The 20,298-nt window shown below is 42.6% G+C and overlaps 1 protein-coding gene across 1 annotated transcript in view; it reads right to left on the minus strand.

The window, feature by feature from the left end:
• LOC135216469 ((E3-independent) E2 ubiquitin-conjugating enzyme-like) overlaps positions 1-20,298 on the minus strand; it is a 561,446-nt gene that overhangs the window by 283,092 nt on the left and 258,056 nt on the right. The window contains 2 exon segments of the mRNA XM_064251838.1: positions 617-784; positions 900-932. Coding sequence (XP_064107908.1) covers positions 617-784; positions 900-932 — 201 coding nt within the window.

Below are 20,298 nucleotides of genomic sequence, written 5' to 3' on the forward strand. Positions count from 1 at the left end.
TATCATTTCCTTTTTCTTGTTTCCTTCAAACCTGGTGGCTTACATAAGAAACTTGGTGCTAAACTTATTTGCTTACCACACACACACACACACACACACACACACAAGGAAAATGAAAGATTTATTTGAAGCTCAAGTGGTCTGGTTAAAATAATTAAAATATGGCCCATGACAAAGAAAGAAAATAGAACATATAGAAACTGTATCAATTTGCAACACTCCAATCACACAAAGCATATAATAAGAAGGGTACCTCTCAGGGTGATAAATAAAATTGAGGAAAAATGCATTCCTTTTTTATATATATTTAGAGAACCTTTCTCACAAACAAGGTATGTATACTAGTTAATATACACTAATAAACACAATTACTGTCTAACCCTTTTCCTGACTAAAGTAAAAAGATCAACAGCAGACAAAATTTCCATAAAAATACTATTCAGCAAAAAGACACAAAACTCTGTCAACTCAAGTAGTACTAGGAGGAGGAATATGTACACAAATTTACATGAGCACAAAAAAGCAAAAGCATGCAACAGCCAGAATCACAATAGGTTAATTATACTGTCCTGAAAAAAGATTCTTGGCATGACAGAACATTCAGATATGAACTCACCTATAGACCCAGTTGAAGCACCACTACTAATGGAGGCTGTGTCAGAGCAGTCATCAGTGTCCAAGTCAATAAAACCATCACTATCAGGGGTTTCATCACCCTTTGTATCTTCATCAATAATGCCACCAACAGCACCCTGAATGCCATTAGACGTTGAGGTATCTGCTACTGCCAAATAAATTACAAGAGGACAAAATTAAAATTTATTTTTCTTATCCTTCTGCAGATTACAATATAAAAATCCAAAACTGTTTCAAAAAATTCAAATATAAAGCAAAATTACCTTCAACTTTCTTGGCATCCGTTTGAGCAGCATCTGTAAAATAAAAAGTGATATATTTGTATTTCTATTAGTGTCTGTTATTCATTAGTCAAACTAACCTTGACACAGGTAAAATAATGCCATTCACTCCTCTAGTGCCGCTTTACTAAATTTGGTGGTCTGTCAAAATACAATTTTTTTAATAAGAAGAGTCTCATATTCAAATATAAATCCAAAGTTCATATTACAAGCACAATATACTCTCAAATATCCAATACAATAACAGAATGTACATCAAGATAGGATTTTGCACACTACACAAATCTAAACCCAAGTAAACACAAGGCAACATGCCTACACTAAACCAAGTTCTTAACTTGCAATTCAGTTGGTACCAAGATGTGATCTACAATACAACAAATTCTCTAGTGAAAACTAGTCTGTACTATTACTATAAAATACCGTCACAGGAGTTCACCTAATTTACAGCAATATCATATTTTTTTTACAAACAGTGATGTATTAAAGGGTAAGCACAACGTAAACTCCAATATAGACAGAAGTTTGTATGAGGAAATGGAGTCTACTGAAAAGTTTGTAACTGGAACAGACCTTTAATTGAGACTGAACATGCAAAAAATGGGACTAAGAGTGTCTTTTGCTGCATAAATACATATAAAATTGATGTGTCAGAAGATGAACTGACAGTGAGTTGAAGTATGTACCGTATATACTTGTGTAACACGTGATCTTGCATATCATGCGACCCCCAAATTTTCACACTAAAATTATGATTTGATCATGTATCTCATGTAACATGCAAGTTGAATTTTTTAGACCAAATTACAAAAGGCTAACCCCTTCTCCTCCTGTTTATCTATCCCATTTTCTAGTTAACCTAACCCCTTCTCCTCCATCTCATTATCTATCCCATCTTCTAGTTAAGATAAAAAGAGTAAAAGAGACAGCTAAAAGTATTGTCAGTAATGTTATACTTGTGTAAATGCATACAGCCAGAAACAGCTGATTTGCTATGAACAACTGAATCTGATACTACAGCGGTTTGCTTAGATTTCAACCATTGTACGATAGTGAAAAATTGCCTTAGTTGTGTTACAAATGACGCTAAAAAGAATAGGACTGATATAATTTTACATTACTATATCCTCATTTGCTATGGATAAAAGATCTGCAAGGGCATATACTACTGCTAAATTTAAGCTGCTAGTTGTAGCTGAAGCTGACGAAGAATGTTCATCTGCTAACGACTATTATTGTGCATCAACAACATGGAAACCTCGGTATGGCACCATTAAACTCGAACGTAAACAAAATTTGAGAGAAATTTGTTTTAATCAAAACTATTTGGCATGAAAGAACACATTTTACTGTGTTCACTCCGATAAAAGATAAATATGTAAAGCTCTTAGTATTCTGATGAAATAGAGTAAAAATATCAAACGAAATCTGTTGACCTTTTTTATGCAATAAACATGCCCTCAGCTCCATTTACTAACGAAAACAATTCTAAATTTCATTCAAAACGATACCAATTCAAGGGATATTTTGGCTTGAAAACACTCCGTATAACGTAAGATAACCTTGTCTGTATCAATAGAGTATCTTGAGATTCATTTACACTAACAAGAAGCAAAAAAATCGTTCTAATTTGACTTCAATACAGCAAAATAACCTTACCTCGCAATCGTCTTCAGCTGATTTCGAAACCAAAACATTGATTGCTATTTTTGTATTTTATATAATACAATAGTGACATGATAATACATACAATATTTTTGGATGCAGTGAAGTAAAGCATAACTTTTTAAAAGATCCATGGAAAAAACGCATATTCATTATGTTTGTATTTTATCAAATGATACTAGTATCTGAATATTACACACACTAATCTCATATCTCATGTATGATGCAACCCCCTTAAAACTAGCTCCAAAATTAGGTTCAAAAGTAGCAAGATATGTGAGTATATATGGTAAACATTACTGTGTTTTTGATAAATGTGCTGGATTGCAATATTAAAAATGTTTTTCACATTGTCTGAGAACTTCTCTACTAACTACCACCCTAAAAAAGTATGGCACACATCCTTAAAAATAAAAATAAATATTTAAAAAATTGTCTGGCCAGCTCTTTATTATACTTAAATTGGCCATAACCACTATAAACACTCTCAAAAACCAGATCTGTAATGCTATGTCAGTAAAATACCAGAAAGTACATCAGAAGATTTTTGATACTTGCCAAATATGGGTCTGACATTTTATGGAACAATCAAATTTTGGCTTGATGGTACCAAATACCTTTCTGAAAATGCTTAAAACTGCCTATTTTTGTTATTTTGTGACTAAATAAGTTTATTTTAGTAACAACAATAACCTGAACATACAGTAATCAGTGAATTTGTTTCGCCAAAAAAGTCTGTGAATTACTGAATTTTCCACGGTTTATTGAAAAAATTCACACACAAAAATCTGCAAAAAACAAAATCCGCAATTGCCGAACCATAAATAAGTAGGCGTCCACTATAATATTTTCCTAAGAATTTGACTGTTATCCATTCTTTTAGAAAGAGACTATCCAACCGAGTATTTCCCTACTTACACGAGTACAGTATAAAAAGAATCTGAAATTCACCTCACTACAAACTTCCACGTGCCACTCAGTGATGATGCAAAACCAAAGGATCTTCCTCATATAAAAGCTACATCAACCTTTGTTTTTAATATAAGACTGTGTTTTTAATATAAGAATTTCTTTAAACTATACCCTCTTTGACAATGAGACAAAGACTAAATCTGCCTTGGTAAATTTGGTTGATAATTCTTCATCTGGACTAAAACTGAAGAGAAATTAAAACTAAAGTGACAGAAAAATAAAAATGTTTACTACTTGACTACCATCTAGGCAAAAATGCCATTTTTATAATAAAAGAGTTTTATACATACAAGCAGTTCCTGGTTATTGATGGGTTGATGATAAGCGAAAAGCGTAGATAACCAAAATAGGTGATTTTAGCAATAAACAGTTAATGGCACCTCTGTTAGGTATGTATCAGAGCCAATACTCATTGGCACATTTCGGCACTGTTCAAAAATCTTTTCGGCGCTAAACAAGCCCCATAAAACCGGATCATCGATAACCGAGGCTGCTCATAACCGGGGACTGCCTGTATGTACATACTTACCCAGTAATTATACAACTATTAGTTTCCTCTTGCATGGCAGCTTGAATGAAAAAATTTGTGGGTAATTGCTGGATACAGTGCCGATAATGGAGTATTGGTGCCGATACTTACCTAACAGAGGTGCCATTAACTGCAGGTGCCATTAACTGGTTAAAAGCAGCAACATCTGGTTATTGGTGATTTTAGTCTATCATTAAGCCATCGGAGCAGAATCCCCAACCCTGCGTTAACTGGATACAGCCTTTACCAAGAACTACTTAGTAAACAAGCTCATTCTGTTTATGCCAGTCCCCCTGGTTATTGGCGGAGTCGGTTATCAGCGATCCGATTTTATGGAGCTTGTCTAATGCTGAAATCCAGCGATTTTCAGCACCATAATGCACTGATTTCCAGTTATTGGTGCCGATAATAGAGTTATGGTGCCGATACATACCTAACAGATGCACCATTCACCGGTTATCGGCGATTTTCATTTACCATCAAGCCGTCAAATGCAAACACCCCCCCTTTAACCGAGAACTGCCTGTACAGGGTCAGTATAAAACATTATTACGTATATTATAAAATTGCCATTTTATATAAGTAACTTACCCAGTAATTACATAACTGAATCCACACTGACAGGAGGTGGAATACATGAACATATTATGGCTCAAAACATTTAGTCATGTAGAGTAATAAACCGAACTTACACTAGGTTAAGTCCCAGACCCCGCCTCCCAGCAAGGGGAATTTTTGCATAAGTTTGGCACTCTCTCTAAAAATGCTAATAAATGCTTACTTCTAGAGTTTGAACCCCTTAATATGACCATAATCATGCTCCCTAAATATTATGCTAACTTTTGCAAGAAATTAAAGTTACTGTAATTTCATTAAAAAATTAGCTTAACCATTACCCGTAAAAAAAGAAATATGTAAATGGTTGGTAAAACTATAGGAGTGTGTGAGGCTACATACAAATTATTTCTATCTTCTTTCCTCTTTCCAAGTGTTAGAAGTTTTCTCAACCTGTTTTGAGAAATTCTCTATTCTGTCTCTTTCTCTTTGTTCAAGAAATTCTTTATTCTGTCTCTTTCTCTTTGTTCTGAAATACCTTTTCATGAACAATCTATGCTTTTTATTTGGACTAATACAACTCTTACTTATGTATCTATGTTTTGGTATGGCGCATTTACAGTTCTAGATGGTAAAGGTAAAATTTGATCAATTTAAAACTATCTACCACCAACTACGAATGAGAGAGAGAGAGAGAGAGAGAGAGAGAGAGAGAGAGAGAGAGAGAGAGAGAGAGAGAGAGAGAGACGAGAGAGGAAGTTGAGACGAGAGAGAGAGTTAAGTAAAAATCACTGACCTGCTAATCAACAACACTCCCCCACCTGTCACATTTAACTTGATATATTTGTCAGCTCTAGCTTTGAGCTTCTCTTACAGTTATATAATTCGGCCCAGATTTCAGATTGAGGGGTGGCATGAGGTGGGCCTAATGTGTAAAGGACCTCAGGTTTGTATAATGGGAAAAAATACAATTTACATTAGTACCTCAGACGTCGAACTTAAATCAGCTCCAGAAGGCTGTTCGAAATACAATTTGTTTGAAATATGAAACAAATATCCCCATAAGAAATAAAGGGAATCTAAATAATTTGTTCCAGGCAACCCATAACATCCCCCTTTCCATATTTTTTTCTATTATTAATCTGTTCAAAAGTTAAATTAAGAGTGTAAAGTAAAAAAAATTGTATGTTATATGAAGAAAATTTTGGACAAATTTTGTTTCCTTGTATGATTTATAAATTGTTTGGTGAAAATGGTGCACAGCTGGCTGGGGGACGGAAGGAGGAGAGACAGGAACCCTTAAGGAAACTGAAATGGTCACAGTAGGCAAAGGTTGATAAAATGAATTTTATTCACATTTTACAAGGATAATCAAAGGAATCAATAGTGTGTGTCCAACTGTGTCAGAGAGAGAGAGAGAGAGAGAGAGAGAGAGAGAGAGAGAGAGAGAGAGAGAGAGAGAGAGAGAGAGAGAGAGAGAGAGAGAGAGAGAGAGAGAGAGACATTTGTTGACCCATTTACATTTTGATCTTAAGTGCATGAAAGAGATTACTAATTATGCCACAATACATCAACTTACTACTATTGGCAAATGGCAGAATCTAAAATAAATATGTGGATTTTGCAAACAAATAAGTAATAAGTAAAGAATGCGAGAAAAGGAAAGAGTTTCAATAACTTTTCACAAGGAAGTTGTTTAAACAAAAATTCGAAGACAGTAGAAGCCAAACGCGCCAGTGTATTTATTATGAAGCTGAGTTACTTTTACAGTGGTGAAAAATCATAAAAAGCAATTGTCACTAGATAGGTATTTTACTGTAACAAAAAGAAGTGATTTGCGGAAATAGTGTAAGTGAAAGAAATGGGTGAATAATCATCCCAGAGCAGCTGGTAAGTCAGTAGGAACCAGACCCCTATCTTCCTTCTCCTCCCTTCTCTATTGTTTCACTCAGCGCTCCAAACAATGGCACAAGAAAGCCTTTTTTTCTTTCTTTTTTATATTACTATTGCATTTGATTGTTTTGTACATGAACTTTCCTGCTAGATATATACTTAGCTTACGTCTCTGACGTCACGACAGAATTCAAAACTCGCGGCAAACGCGACAGGTAGGTCAGGTGATCTACCTTACCCGCCGCTGGGTGGCAGGTGTATGAACCAATCCCCCTTTTCAGTCATATTTTTTCTGTCGCCGGTGTCAACTACATCTGTTGTCGATACCTCTCGATTTTGGATTCTTACTCGTTAACGCCCTGGATTGTTTCATCGGACTTTTGGTGAAGTACCTGCTCTTTGGCTTGGCATTTGCGATTTGTGGACCGGTTTTTGATTATTCTATTGATTGTTCTTGGGATTTCATTATGTCTGATTTAGAGATTAAGAAATCAACTATGTTCAGAGTTTGTTCTGTTAGCGATTGTAAGGTGAGGCTACCGAAAGCTGCGGTAGACCCTCACACAGTATGCATGAGGTGTAGGGGGAATGACTGCTCATTTATTAACCCTTGTAGTGAATGTGGTAAATTGAATGAAGAAGAATGGAAGGCGCTTTCTTCTTATGTAAGAAAGCTTGAGAAGGACAAGGTTAGGAAAGCTTCATCTAGGAGTTCTAGTAGGTCTCACGCTAGCGAGTTTGAAGTTGATAACCCTGTTGTAGACGTAGCGCCTTTTCCAGTTTCAGCCCCTGCTCCCGGCATCGAACCCGAAGATGCGCCTTCGGAGGTGGACACTATGAGAGCCACTATTCGCAGCATGGAGTTGAAAATTAAAGTGCTAGAAGGTAAGAGTGATAGTGATTTGTGCAGTGATCCCAGTGCAGTGGAGGGTGCGTCTGATCGGCTCCCTAATGCTTCTAGGCCTAGACCTCTTCCAGACTCCCAGACCCAGTGGAGGAGGAAAGTCGAAAGCTGCAGGAAGGTTAGGGAGAATCCCACCGGGTAGGCGTCCCCTCGGTAGCGCCTGATGTTCGCTCCCAGGCTACCTTGGATCGCGCCAAGAGAGAAGTCTTACGCATTGCTTCTCGTCTTCGCCTTCTCCTTCGACCAAGCGTGGTTGGAGCTCCCTCAGAAGCTTCTCGGCCGTCGAAGAGAGCCTGGCAGGCTTCTTCCACTCTCCCCTCCAGCCCCGAAGTTTTTTCGGAAGATCTTGGATTGGATGTGAAGAAACCGAGGATTTCTTTGGAGTTTCGCTCTCCTAGTAAGGATCGAGCTGCGTCTCCCGTTAAGGACTTTGGGAAATCTCCTACGCGTGTTTTGGCTAGTCTGCAGGTGCAGATTACGGCTCTGGCTGACTCATTGATTGTGACTTCTCGTCGTAGGAAGGACGTCTCGCTCCCGGTAAAGAAGTCCAAGCGCTCTTCTCCAGGTTTACGCTATTCGTCAGTAACCGCTCTCTCTCCAGGATTGGATCGTAGTACGAGGCGCTCTTCAACGGACAGCGCTCTCCTGCGGACATCGTTTCTCCATCGGACGAGGGGCATGCTTCCCGTAGACGAGCCTCTCCCGACAGGCGCTCGTCTCGAGACAGGATCTCTCCCGCTGGCAGACGCCAAGAGCCTGGTAGGCGTTTTTCTCCTGGTAGCCGCTCACCTTCAGGCTTCCGCTCTCCTGTGACCAGACGCCCTTCGCTTAGCAGACGCCAAGAGCCTGGTAGACGCTCTTCTCCTACCATGCGCTCTTCTCCCGATTTTCGCTCTCCTCGAGTTAGGCGCCGGGAATCTGTCAGACGCTTCTCTCCTGGTAGGCGCTCGTCGCCAGAGATTTGCTCTCCTCGCAGCAGGCGCCAAGAGCCTGATAGGCGCTTCTCGCATGGCAGGCGTTCTTCGCCTGGCAGCCGCTCTCCTTTAGACAGGCGCCAGGAGCCTGATAGACGCATTCGCCTAGTAGGCACTCTTCGCCAGATTTTCGCCCTGTGTTCATTAGGCGCCAAGAGCCTAGAGTACGCCCTCATCCTGACAAGACGGAGTTTGTTTTTCAGGGCAGACTCTCAACGAAGTTATGACTTCCCCGGTTAGATGTCGGAGTTCTTCCAGACGTTCTTCAAGGAGGACTCTCGGCTGAGACAAGACCGCCTATCCTCGTAAGGATCGTGAAGGATCTTCGGCGGAAGAAGAACAGGATCCCTCGGAAGAAGAAATTCCTAAAGATTCCTCTGTTTCCTCATACAAGCGTTTGACGGACCGGTTACTTCAGGAATTCGGAGACGCCCTTTCTCCTGTCGCCCCGCCTTCGCCTCTATCGTTATTTTCGACCTCGAAAACTTCGAAGGTTTCATCCTATGTCAGGATGAAGCCTGCAATCTCTATGAAGAAGGCGCTTAGAGGTTTTGGTGAGTAGCTTCTTTCGAAGGAAGAGAAAGGGAAGACTGTGTTCTCTTTCCCTCCTTCTAAGCTAACTGGAAAGCTAGGATTCTGGTATGAATTGGGAAAACCCTTGGGCCTCATTCTTCCCTCCTCGGCAGACTCGGACTTCTCTTCACTGGTGGATTCCTCTCGACGCTTTACCTCGTGTCTGCTAAGACGACATTGGGGGGACGGAATGAGCTGACCACCTGTTGAAGGGAATGTTCCGAGTCCTAGAAGTATTTAACTTCCTAGACTGGTCTTTGGGCGTTTTGGCCAAGAAGACGCAGACCCCGGATTCGCTTTCACCTGAGGATCTTATCAGTGTTCTCACGTGTATGGATAAGGCAGTGAGAGATGGATCGAGTGAAGTAGCTTCCCTTTTCGGAGCGGGATTAATCAAGAAAAGATCTGTTTACTGTTCGTTCCTGACGAAATCAGTATCTCATGCTCAGAGAGCCTCTCTCCTGTATTCTCAGCTCTCTCCTCAACTCTTCCCTAAGAAGATCATTCAGGATGTTTCTAGTGCCCTTTCAGCTAAGGCTACACAGGACATGCTAGCCCAGTCTACCAGGAAGCCTCGCACTTCTTTCCAGGCTAAAACCAAGAGAGAGACTCCAGTTAGGCAGGAGCCCTTTCGAGGAGTCCCTCCTGCCAGAGCTTCTTCCTCTAGAGGATCTAGACCCGCTAAACGAGGGAAGACCTTCTCTAGATCCATCAGAGGGAAGAAGTAGTATTCAAGTTCTCCAGACATCAGTGGGTGCCAGACTACTGAAGTTTGCCGACGTCTGGGCCCAGAAAGGGGCGGACAAAACTGGTCACTCTCGATTGTCCGCAAAGGCTACCTCATTCCCTTCTTATCAAGACCTCCGTTGACGACGACTCCGAGGGAGTTGGTAGCCAAGTACAAGGACCCCATCATGAATCAAGCCCTTTCTCTAGCAGTAGATCTTATGCTGGAGAAGGAGGCGATAGAACTAGTGAAAGATCCTCATTCTGCGGGTTTTTACAACAGACTGTTCCTAGTTCCCAAGAGCTCAGGAGGATGGAGACCGGTTCTGGATGTAAGCGCCCTGAATGTCTTCGTAGAAAAGAGGAAGTTCGGCATGGAGACAACTTCTTCAGTGTTGGCTGCTCTTCGTCCAGGGGACTGGATGGTGTCCCTAGATCTTCAGGACGCTTACTTCCATGTGCCTATCCATCCTTCTTCACGGAAGTTTCTGAGATTCATGATGGGAGGGAAGATCTTCCAATTCAGGGCCTTGTACTTCGGCCTTTCGACAGCCCCTCAAGTTTTCACGGGTTTAATGAAGAATGTAGCGCAGTGGCTACATTTGGAGGGAGTGAGGCTGTCTCTCTATCTCGACAATTGGCTGATCAGAGCAAGCTCACAAGAATGATGTCTGGCGGACCTCCAAAAGACACTTACTTTAGCAAGTTCGCTGGGGCTTCTGGTGAACTTCCAGAAGTCACAGTTAATCCCCAGTCAAGAGCTGATATATCTGGGGATTCGGATGGTTTCTCCGGATTTTGGCATATACGTCACCAGAGAAGATCGCTCGTTGCCGCAAGAAACTAACGACCTTCCTAGAGAAAGATGCATGCACAGCGAGGGAGTGGATGAGCTGTTGGGGGACACTCTCCTCGCTGGAGCAATTTGTTTCTCTAGGAAGTTGCATCTCAGACCTCTCCAATTCTTCCTTTACCGGAATTGGAGGTGTCTCTCTCTAGATCTGGAATTCTCCTTCATGATAACAAAAGGAATCAAGAAGGACCTTCTGTGGTGGGCAGACCCTCTCCGATTTGCAGGTCGTCTGTCTCTGTACATGCCAAACCCGAATCAAGTATTGTTTTCTGACTTTGCGCGTCAGAGACGGGTTGGGGTGCGACCCTAGGGTTAAGAGAAAGTGTCAGGCACCTGGGAGGCGGGGGAAGAGGTGTCCTGGCACATCAACAACAAAGAGTTGATGGCAGTGTGGTTGGCGTTAAAAGCCTTCGAGCCCCACGTCCGAAATGCTATAGTTCAGGTCAACTCGGACAACACCACAGCCTTGGCTTACATAAGAAAGCAGAGGGGGACACACTCCTTCTCCCTGTACAAAACAGCAAAGGACTTGCTGTTGTTGTCTCAGGCTGTGTTTAGGCACAGAACTTAGATATCTCAAACAACAAAGATCTACATGATCTGCTAAGATCTTTCGAAACTTGCAAGAAAGCCTCGACTGAAATTCCGAGCTGGAATCTGGATGTGGTTCTTCGTTTCCTGAGGTCCTCGAAGTTTGAACCACCCCAGTCATCTTCTTTCAAAGATCTTACGAAGAAGGCTCTGTTTCTTTTGGCTTTAGCATCTGCCAAGAGAGTTAGCGAGCTTCATGCTCTAGAAGGAAGGGTAGGTTTCAAAGGAGATTCCGTGATTTGTTCCTTCCTTCCTTCTTTTCTAGCTAAGAATGAGAACCCCTCAAATCCTTGGCCAAGGAGTTTTGAGGTTCAAGGCTTAGCTCCCCGTGGTAGGGGAAGAGCCGGAAAGAACTCTTTGCCCTGTGAGGAGTTTAAGATACTACCTCCAGCGGAAGAAGTCTCTTAAGGGCATTAAGGACAGACTATGGTGCTCTGTAAAGGATCCCAGTAGACCATTGTCTAAAAATGCTTTGTCCTTCTTTATTAGAAGCCTCGTGAAGGAAGCACATTTCGCTTGCGGTGAGGATCAGTTCAAGCTTTTGAAAGTCAAGGCTCACGAGGTAAGAGCCATTGCTACGTCCTTGGCTTTCAACAAGAATATGTCACTCCAGAATCTGATGAAAGCAACATTCTGGAGATGCAATTCAGTATTCGCGAACCCATACCTTAGAGACGTCCAGATTACTTAAGATAAGTGCTTCGCGTTAGGCCCATACGTATCGGCGGATTCTGTGCTGGGGCAGGGAGCTGAAGCATATCCTTTGTAAAAATTTTCCCCTATTGTTTGTATTGTGTTTTTATGGTTGTTTGAAAGAGGATGCGGGTTGGCATCTCTTTCTATTCGTATTGCAAACATTAGAATGGTTAGGTGATCTGGTTTGTGCTAGAGCTCCCTGCATTGGTAGTGGTCAAGCTCTGTCATTTAAGAGGGCGAATCCCCATTGACATGATCCGACTTGGATTCTACTGAGTAAGCGGATATCAAATCCCTTCGGTAGACCCAAAGAGTCTTTTCAGCTGTAGGTCACGCCCTCGCTGTAGCTCTTCAGGCTTTGCAGACTAATACACAGTACCTATGAAGTCTTCAGCCTTATCAGGTAAGAACCAAGGTTTGTTAGTATCGTGCAACAGATGTTGTTTCCCCTTTTTCCTTGTTAGCTCTGTCTCTTTCCCTCCACCAAGGGTGTCAATCAGCTAAGTATATATCTGGCAGGAAAGTTCATGTACAAAAATGATATTGTTATTTTACAATCAAGTTTTGTACATACTTACCTGGCAGATATATACAATTGATGGCCCTCCCAGCCTCCCCTCAGGAGACAGGTGGAAGAGAAAATATGACTGAAAAGGGGGATTGGTTCATACACCTGCCACCCAGCGGCGGGGAGGGTAGATCACCTAACCTACCTGTCGCGTTTGCCGCGAGTTTTGAATTCTGTCGTGACGTCAGAGACGTAAGCTAAGTATATATCTGCCAGGTAAGTATGTACAAAACTTTATTGTAAAATAACAATATCATTTTTCATGTTTCATCATTATGTTAACTTTACTGTGAAATATTTTATTCTTTCATGTGAATTGGTACTGCTTTTACATACATAGTATAGTACAGGTTTTGCTCTCTTCTTCTCTTAACAATATCATTGTTCATGATATTTAAAAATGATATTTTAATGATAAAATAAGGTTTCACATATACTTACCAAACAATTACATTAGCTGTACGGTTTCTTACCTGGCAGTCGAAAATTCAAATTACTGGCGGCGGTAGCAGCGCTGCCATCTTTTGTGTAGGTGATACAGATCCTGCCCACTATCGGGAATACCTGGTACTGCTGAGCTTTTAGACTTCAATTCGTGGGGAGGAGGGCGGGCTCTGATTGTGTAATTGTTTGGTAAGTATATGTGAAACCTTATTTTATCATTAAAATGTCATTTTCACATAAGTGACTTACCAAACAATTACATTAGCTGACTCCACATTACCCAGAAGGTGGGTATATGGACAGCTTTCTGAATAAAAATAAGTCATGTGCTCACATTATATATAATGTCTGCAGTACCTTACCTTGTGAGAGAGCAGCTACTGCCTCTGGTCAGCGCTCTCATCACATGTAGGAGACGTGGCAGTAAAGGCCAGGGTCGTCCCTACTAATGGTGGGATTTTTTGCAATCATGGAAGTTCACCGATGACTGACAAAAAACAATAATAGTTTGCCCTTGCCCTGGGCGAAAAGACCAGATAACACTACACAACACCATCACCTACACTCAAAACCATATGATACCCTTAACCAGATATAAGAACTGGTGGGTACTTCAGGTACATGTACCCCCAGGCTTCCCATAAACACAAAACACCTCAAACTCAAGGTGAGGAGACAGTAGAGGGTAAACACCGGGTCCCCCTATGCTTCCTCTCCCAACACCATTTCCACTACTGACACCTGAGGAACTTATACAAGGTGAAAGAAGTCTCAGTTTTCTGGATTGGACAATAAACAGCATTAGCCAAAAAATTGAAGATTGCCAGTCTCTGGATGAGGATTTTCCTGCGGACTGGCTCAATCTGTTGTCCTGTGCGGACAGGGCAGCGAGGCACGGTTCAGTGGAATTGGCTGCCTTATCCACTATGGGAGTACTCAAGAAGAGAGAACGGTGGTGCTCCTTCACATCTCTAAGAGTAACCACAAACCAAACATGGGCTTTGTTGTTCTCCCCCCTGAGTAAAACTCACCTGTTTCCAGAAGAAACCATCAAGCATGTACTGTCGGACCTTGAGAAAAAGTCAACCAATGATCTTCTGTCTCAATCAGTGAGAAAACCTAAGGAACCTCGGGTGACAGTAGCCAAAACTTCACCTTTCCAAAAGCACACCTTTCGAGGAGGTAAGTCGAGGTGGTAGCAGAGACAAAGACTAACCTACGAACCACCTCCAAGTCTACCAAGAGGCCTCTCTTTACGACAGATAAATGATCGAAAGGTCCTTCACCCACCCGTGGGGGCAAAATTCCACAGCTACTGAGAGGAATTGGGGTCGAAGAGGAGCAGAACAGCGGGTCAAATAGATGCTTCGAGAAAGATAAGTGATCCCTTTCACCTGATACACCACTATCCAATACACCTGTCTGTTTGACAGCATACTCTACGGGATCAATAAGAGCTTTGGCTTTAGCCAAAGACGTAGAAGAGCACATCAGCCAAGAGGTCAAAGGAGGTAACAGACACTAACTCCCCAGGGTTTTACAACCGGCTTTTGTAGTCCCCAAGGTATCAGGGGGATGGAGACTTGTTCTGGACGTAAGCGCTTTGAACATCCTCGTCCGGAAGATGAAAATTCCGAATGGAAAGCAGTCTATCAGTAATGTCAGTCATCCAACCAAGCGACTGGATGGTATCTCTCGACCTGAAGAATGCATACTTCCATGACCCCATTCATCAGAACTCCAGAAAGTTCCTGAGATTCGTCTTCAAGAGGAGTCTTCCAGTCCAGAGCCCTCTGGTTCGGTCTGCCACACACCTCAAGTATTTACTCGGATTCTCGCTCCTCTGGGAAAATGGCTGCCCTTGATGAGGATCAACACCGCCTTTTACTTAGGTGACTGGCTCCTGCGAGCCGGATCCAGTCGCCCGTGTGTGAAGGACTTGGAGAAGACGCTTACTTTGACACAACAATTGGGTATTTTAAAAACCAATGAGAAGTCCCAATTGATTCCTACTCAGAGGATTCTCTCTGGCTTTTCGGGTTTTTCTCTCCCTGAAGAAGATAGAATCCTGCCTGTTGCCAGTCCAACAGTTTCTGGTTCACCCATCCTGCTCAGCTCTCGAATGGATGAGCCTAGTTAGGACCCTGGCTTCACTGGAGAGTTTGTTAAGTCAGGACGCCTACACATGAGGCCGCTTCAGATTTTCTTGAAAACAAATTGGTCCCGGAAGACACAGTCGGACTTACTAGTTTTCCCCCTGATGGTAGAGATAACGGTAGATCTTCGTTGGTGGCTCTCGAGGGAAAGATTACAAGAAGGAATTTCCCTAGTCGTGTCGAACCCCGACCTGCCGTTCTTCTCAGATGCCTCAGCCAGTGGATGGGGAGCACTCCTAGGAGCCAAGAGAGTATCAGGTCTGTGGACAGAATGAGAAAGACCTTGCACAACAATGGGAAGGAATTGAAGACCATCCTTTACGAGTACAAGCGTTCAACCTTTAGGCACTCATCACAAGTTAATTCCTTGCTACAGCACTGACCCCTATATTAATACATTTAGAGTGTGGATCGTAACATAGTTTAGCTAATCTAGTTTTGCAGCCACTGCTGCAAAACCTAACTGAAGAAGAACTAGCATCAGGCATCTTCGTAATAACTTGTTAATGACTAGGCAGCTAACTGATGAAGCAAAAAAGCCAACCAAGAAATTGTACATCACCAAAAAGAAAAAATCCACAATGGCGACGAAAGTCGACTGCAACACAAACCACCGGTCTTACCCCGCCCGCGGCCGGCAGAAAACGAATTGAAGTCTAAAAGCTCAGCAGTACCCGGTATTCCCGATAGTGGGCGAGATCTGTATCACCTACACAAAAGATGGCAGCGCTGCTACCGCCGCCAGTAATTTGAATTTTCGACTGCCAGGTAAGAAACCGTACAGCTAATGTAATTGTTTGGTAAGTATATGTGAAACCTTATTTTATCATTAAAATGTCATTTTCACATAAGTGACTTACCAAACAATTACATTAGCTGACTCCACATTACCCAGAAGGTGGGTATATGGACAGCTTTCTGAATAAAAATAAGTCATGTGCTCACATTATATATAATGTCTGCAGTACCTTACCTTGTGAGAGAGCAGCTACTGCCTCTGGTCAGCGCTCTCATCACATGTAGGAGACGTGGCAGTAAAGGCCAGGGTCGTCCCTACTAATGGTGGGATTTTTTGCAATCATGGAAGTTCACCGATGACTGACAAAAAACAATAATAGTTTGCCCTTGCCCTGGGCGAAAAGACCAGATAACACTACACAACACCATCACCTACACTCAAAACCATATGATACCCTTAACCAGATATAAGAACTGGTGGGTACTTCAGGTACATGTACCCCCAGGCTTCCCATAAACACAAAACACCTCAAACTCAAGGTGAGGAGACAGTAGAGGGTAAACACCGGGTCCCCCTATGCTTCCTCTCCCAACACCATTTCCACTACTGACACCTGAGGAACTTATACAAGGTGAAAGAAGTCTCAGTTTTCTGGATTGGACAATAACAGCATTAGCCAAAAAATTGAAGATTGCCAGTCTCTGGATGAGGATTTTCCTGCGGACTGGCTCAATCTGTTGTCCTGTGCGGACAGGGCAGCGAGGCACGGTTCAGTGGAATTGGCTGCCTTATCCACTATGGGAGTACTCAAGAAGAGAGAACGGTGGTGCTCCTTCACATCTCTAAGAGTAACCACAAACCAAACATGGGCTTTGTTGTTCTCCCCCCTGAGTAAAACTCACCTGTTTCCAGAAGAAACCATCAAGCATGTACTGTCGGACCTTGAGAAAAAGTCAACCAATGATCTTCTGTCTCAATCAGTGAGAAAACCTAAGGAACCTCGGGTGACAGTAGCCAAAACTTCACCTTTCCAAAAGCACACCTTTCGAGGAGGTAAGTCGAGGTGGTAGCAGAGACAAAGACTAACCTACGAACCACCTCCAAGTCTACCAAGAGGCCTCTCTTTACGACAGATAAATGATCGAAAGGTCCTTCACCCACCCGTGGGGGCAAAATTCCACAGCTACTGAGAGGAATTGGGGTCGAAGAGGAGCAGAACAGCGGGTCAAATAGATGCTTCGAGAAAGATAAGTGATCCCTTTCACCTGATACACCACTATCCAATACACCTGTCTGTTTGACAGCATACTCTACGGGATCAATAAGAGCTTTGGCTTTAGCCAAAGACGTAGAAGAGCACATCAGCCAAGAGGTCAAAGGAGGTAACAGACACTAACTCCCCAGGGTTTTACAACCGGCTTTTGTAGTCCCCAAGGTATCAGGGGGGATGGAGACTTGTTCTGGACGTAAGCGCTTTGAACATCCACGTTCGGAAGATGAAAATTCCGAATGGAAAGCAGTCTATCAGTAATGTCAGTCATCCAACCAAGCGACTGGATGGTATCTCTCGACCTGAAGAATGCATACTTCCATCCCCCCATTCATCAGAACTCCAGAAAGTTCCTGAGATTCGTCTTCAAGAGGAGTCTTCCAGTCCAGAGCCCTCTGCTTCGGTCTGCCACACACCTCAAGTATTTACTCGGATTCTCGCTCCTCTGGGAAAATGGCTGCCCTTGATGAGGATCAACACCGCCTTTTACTTAGCTGACTGGCTTCTGCAAGCCGGATCCAGTCGTCTGTGTGTGAAGGACTTGGAGAAGACGCTTACTTTGACACAACAACTGGGTATCTTAAAAACCACTGAGAAGTCCCAATTGATTCCTACTCAGAGGATTCTCTCTGGCTTTTCGGGTTTTTCTCTCCCTGAAGAAGATAGAATCCTGCCTGTTGCCAGTCCAACAGTTTCTGGTTCACCCATCCTGCTCAGCTCTCGAATGGATGAGCCTAGTTAGGACCCTGGCTTCACTGGAGAGTTTGTTAAGTCAGGACGCCTACACATGAGGCCGCTTCAGATTTTCTTGAAAACAAATTGGTCCCGGAAGACACAGTCGGACTTACTAGTTTTCCCCCTGATGGTAGAGATAACGGTAGATCTTCGTTGGTGGCTCTCGAGGGAAAGATTACAAGAAGGAATTTCCCTAGTCGTGTCGAACCCCGACCTGCCGTTCTTCTCAGATGCCTCAGCCAGCGGATGGGGAGCACTCCTAGGAGCCAAGAGAGTATCAGGTCTGTGGACAGAATGAGAAAGACCTTGCACAACAATGGGAAGGAATTGAAGACCATCCTTTACGAGTACAAGCGTTCAACCTTTAGGCACTCATCACAAGTTAATTCCTTGCTACAGCACTGACCCCTATATTAATACATTTAGAGTGTGGATCGTAACATAGTTTAGCTAATCTAGTTTTGCAGCCACTGCTGCAAAACCTAACTGAAGAAGAACTAGCATCAGGCATCTTCGTAATAACTTGTTAATGACTAGGCAGCTAACTGATGAAGCAAAAAAGCCAACCAAGAAATTGTACATCACCAAAAAGAAAAAATCCACAATGGCGACGAAAGTCGACTGCAACACAAACCACCGGTCTTACCCCGCCCGCGGCCGGCAGAAAACGAATTGAAGTCTAAAAGCTCAGCAGTACCCGGTATTCCCGATAGTGGGCGAGATCTGTATCACCTACACAAAAGATGGCAGCGCTGCTACCGCCGCCAGGAATTTGAATTTTCGACTGCCAGGTAAGAAAGCGTACAGCTAATGTAATTGTTTGGTAAGTCACTTATGTGAAATTAATCATTCATTATTCCTCAAAATAGAAATGCTCCCCCCCTCTATCTCAAGTTAGCTGTGCATCACCACAGTGATGAATGATTTTGTTAAACATTTAAGCAAAATTTTACTGTGAAAAGCTTTGTTCTTTATTTACTACTTTGCTGAATATGGTTAAACTAACAGTCTCACTTGGCACACCGAACACTGGCTCAATTAAGACTTTTTTTTATTGTTTCTGTATTGCATTTGATATTTTCATATTTTATTGTTAAATTTATTGTGAAATTCCCATTTTTTATGTGAATTGTTATTGCTTTTACATATACAGTAATATTTTAACTCTCTCTTCTCCTTCTCTCCTCAATATATCAACACTCCCTCATTCAGTCTCAAGTCAGCTGTGCGTGACATCACCACAGTGATGCATGATTTTGGACATCTTATATGCTAAATTTTATATTGAAATGCTTTATTCTTTTATTTATTTTGTCTAATATGGTTATCATTAAACTATATATTGTAAATGAAAAAACATGTTAATACAGTTTTTCTTGCAGGATGCAGTAGGCTGTTGAATAGAAGTATAAACAAGAGAATCAGTCAGTTCGAAATACAAGCAATTGTTTGACAAACGATACAAAATTTTCTCAAAAATTTCATTCGAAAAACAGAATGTTCAACATAAGAAATGTTTGACAAATGAGGTACCACTGTACTTTTAAAAAGTGTGATTGTTAATAAGCGAACAAACCTTCGGTCTTAACAATAGGATAATTTCTAGCGACTAGCTGGATCTGGTTAAAAAACAGATGAAAGAAAGGAATCTTGTGATATCTGGCAACGCATGCATAGATCGGGTGAAGAGTGATCAAGAACCACTCTCACCTATGCCACCGCGTCAAGTTTTTTCTTTAACCGCCGCCTGGGGGAGAGTCGTGGTTAACCTCTCTTGGCCTTTACCAGGTTCACTGCCCGTTTCACTTGTGTTGTGTGTGTGTGTGTGTGTGTGTTTGGCTGATATTATGGCTTCTTCTGCTCCTTCTCGGCCTCATCAACGTGTGTGCCCCGGAATTCTGGGTTTTCGGTGTTCTGTTTTTTGGCTTCGGCGGCGACTGACCCCCACATCACGTTTAACAGATGCCGTTCTAATTTTTGTACTATAACGAATCCTTGTACGGAAGCCGGGCATGGCCTAAAGAGCAGTGGAAGTCATTTCATAGCAAGAGAGAGCATCGGAGGGTTCGACTCTTCCTTCTTGGGAAGGTTTTTTGCCCCTTCCCGATGCTTCGTCTCCTGCAATATTCACTCCCCATAGTAGCGTTGTTCCTGTGTCTCCTTCCTTTTCTTCCATTGATTTGTTGCTGGAAGTATCAGGAGGCCACCAGGCTGATGTTTGTAAAATCCCCCCTTCTTCTTTGGGAGTTGATTTGATTCCCCGGAAGGGGGAGGCTTTTTCATCATTCTCATTTATTCCAGAGTTGGAGGCGTCCAAGATGGCGGCGATTTGGAGCACGCTCGGGCTAGGGGCTAGCACACTTTATGGAGGCTTGCTACCCCCTCCTCAGGCTGGCCAGGCCATCCCCCTCCTCCCGGCCTCGTCTTCGTGGGTAGACAAGGTCAGCCATCTTTTATTGCTCCGTCAGTGACTGCTGCCGGTTCTTCGAGTCAGCGGGAAGCCGTGGGATTAAGCCCCGTTGATGACGTCACGGGATC

This window comes from Macrobrachium nipponense, chromosome 6, assembly GCF_015104395.2.
Source record: "Macrobrachium nipponense isolate FS-2020 chromosome 6, ASM1510439v2, whole genome shotgun sequence".
In the NCBI taxonomy this organism is placed as follows: Eukaryota; Metazoa; Arthropoda; class Malacostraca; order Decapoda; family Palaemonidae; genus Macrobrachium; species Macrobrachium nipponense.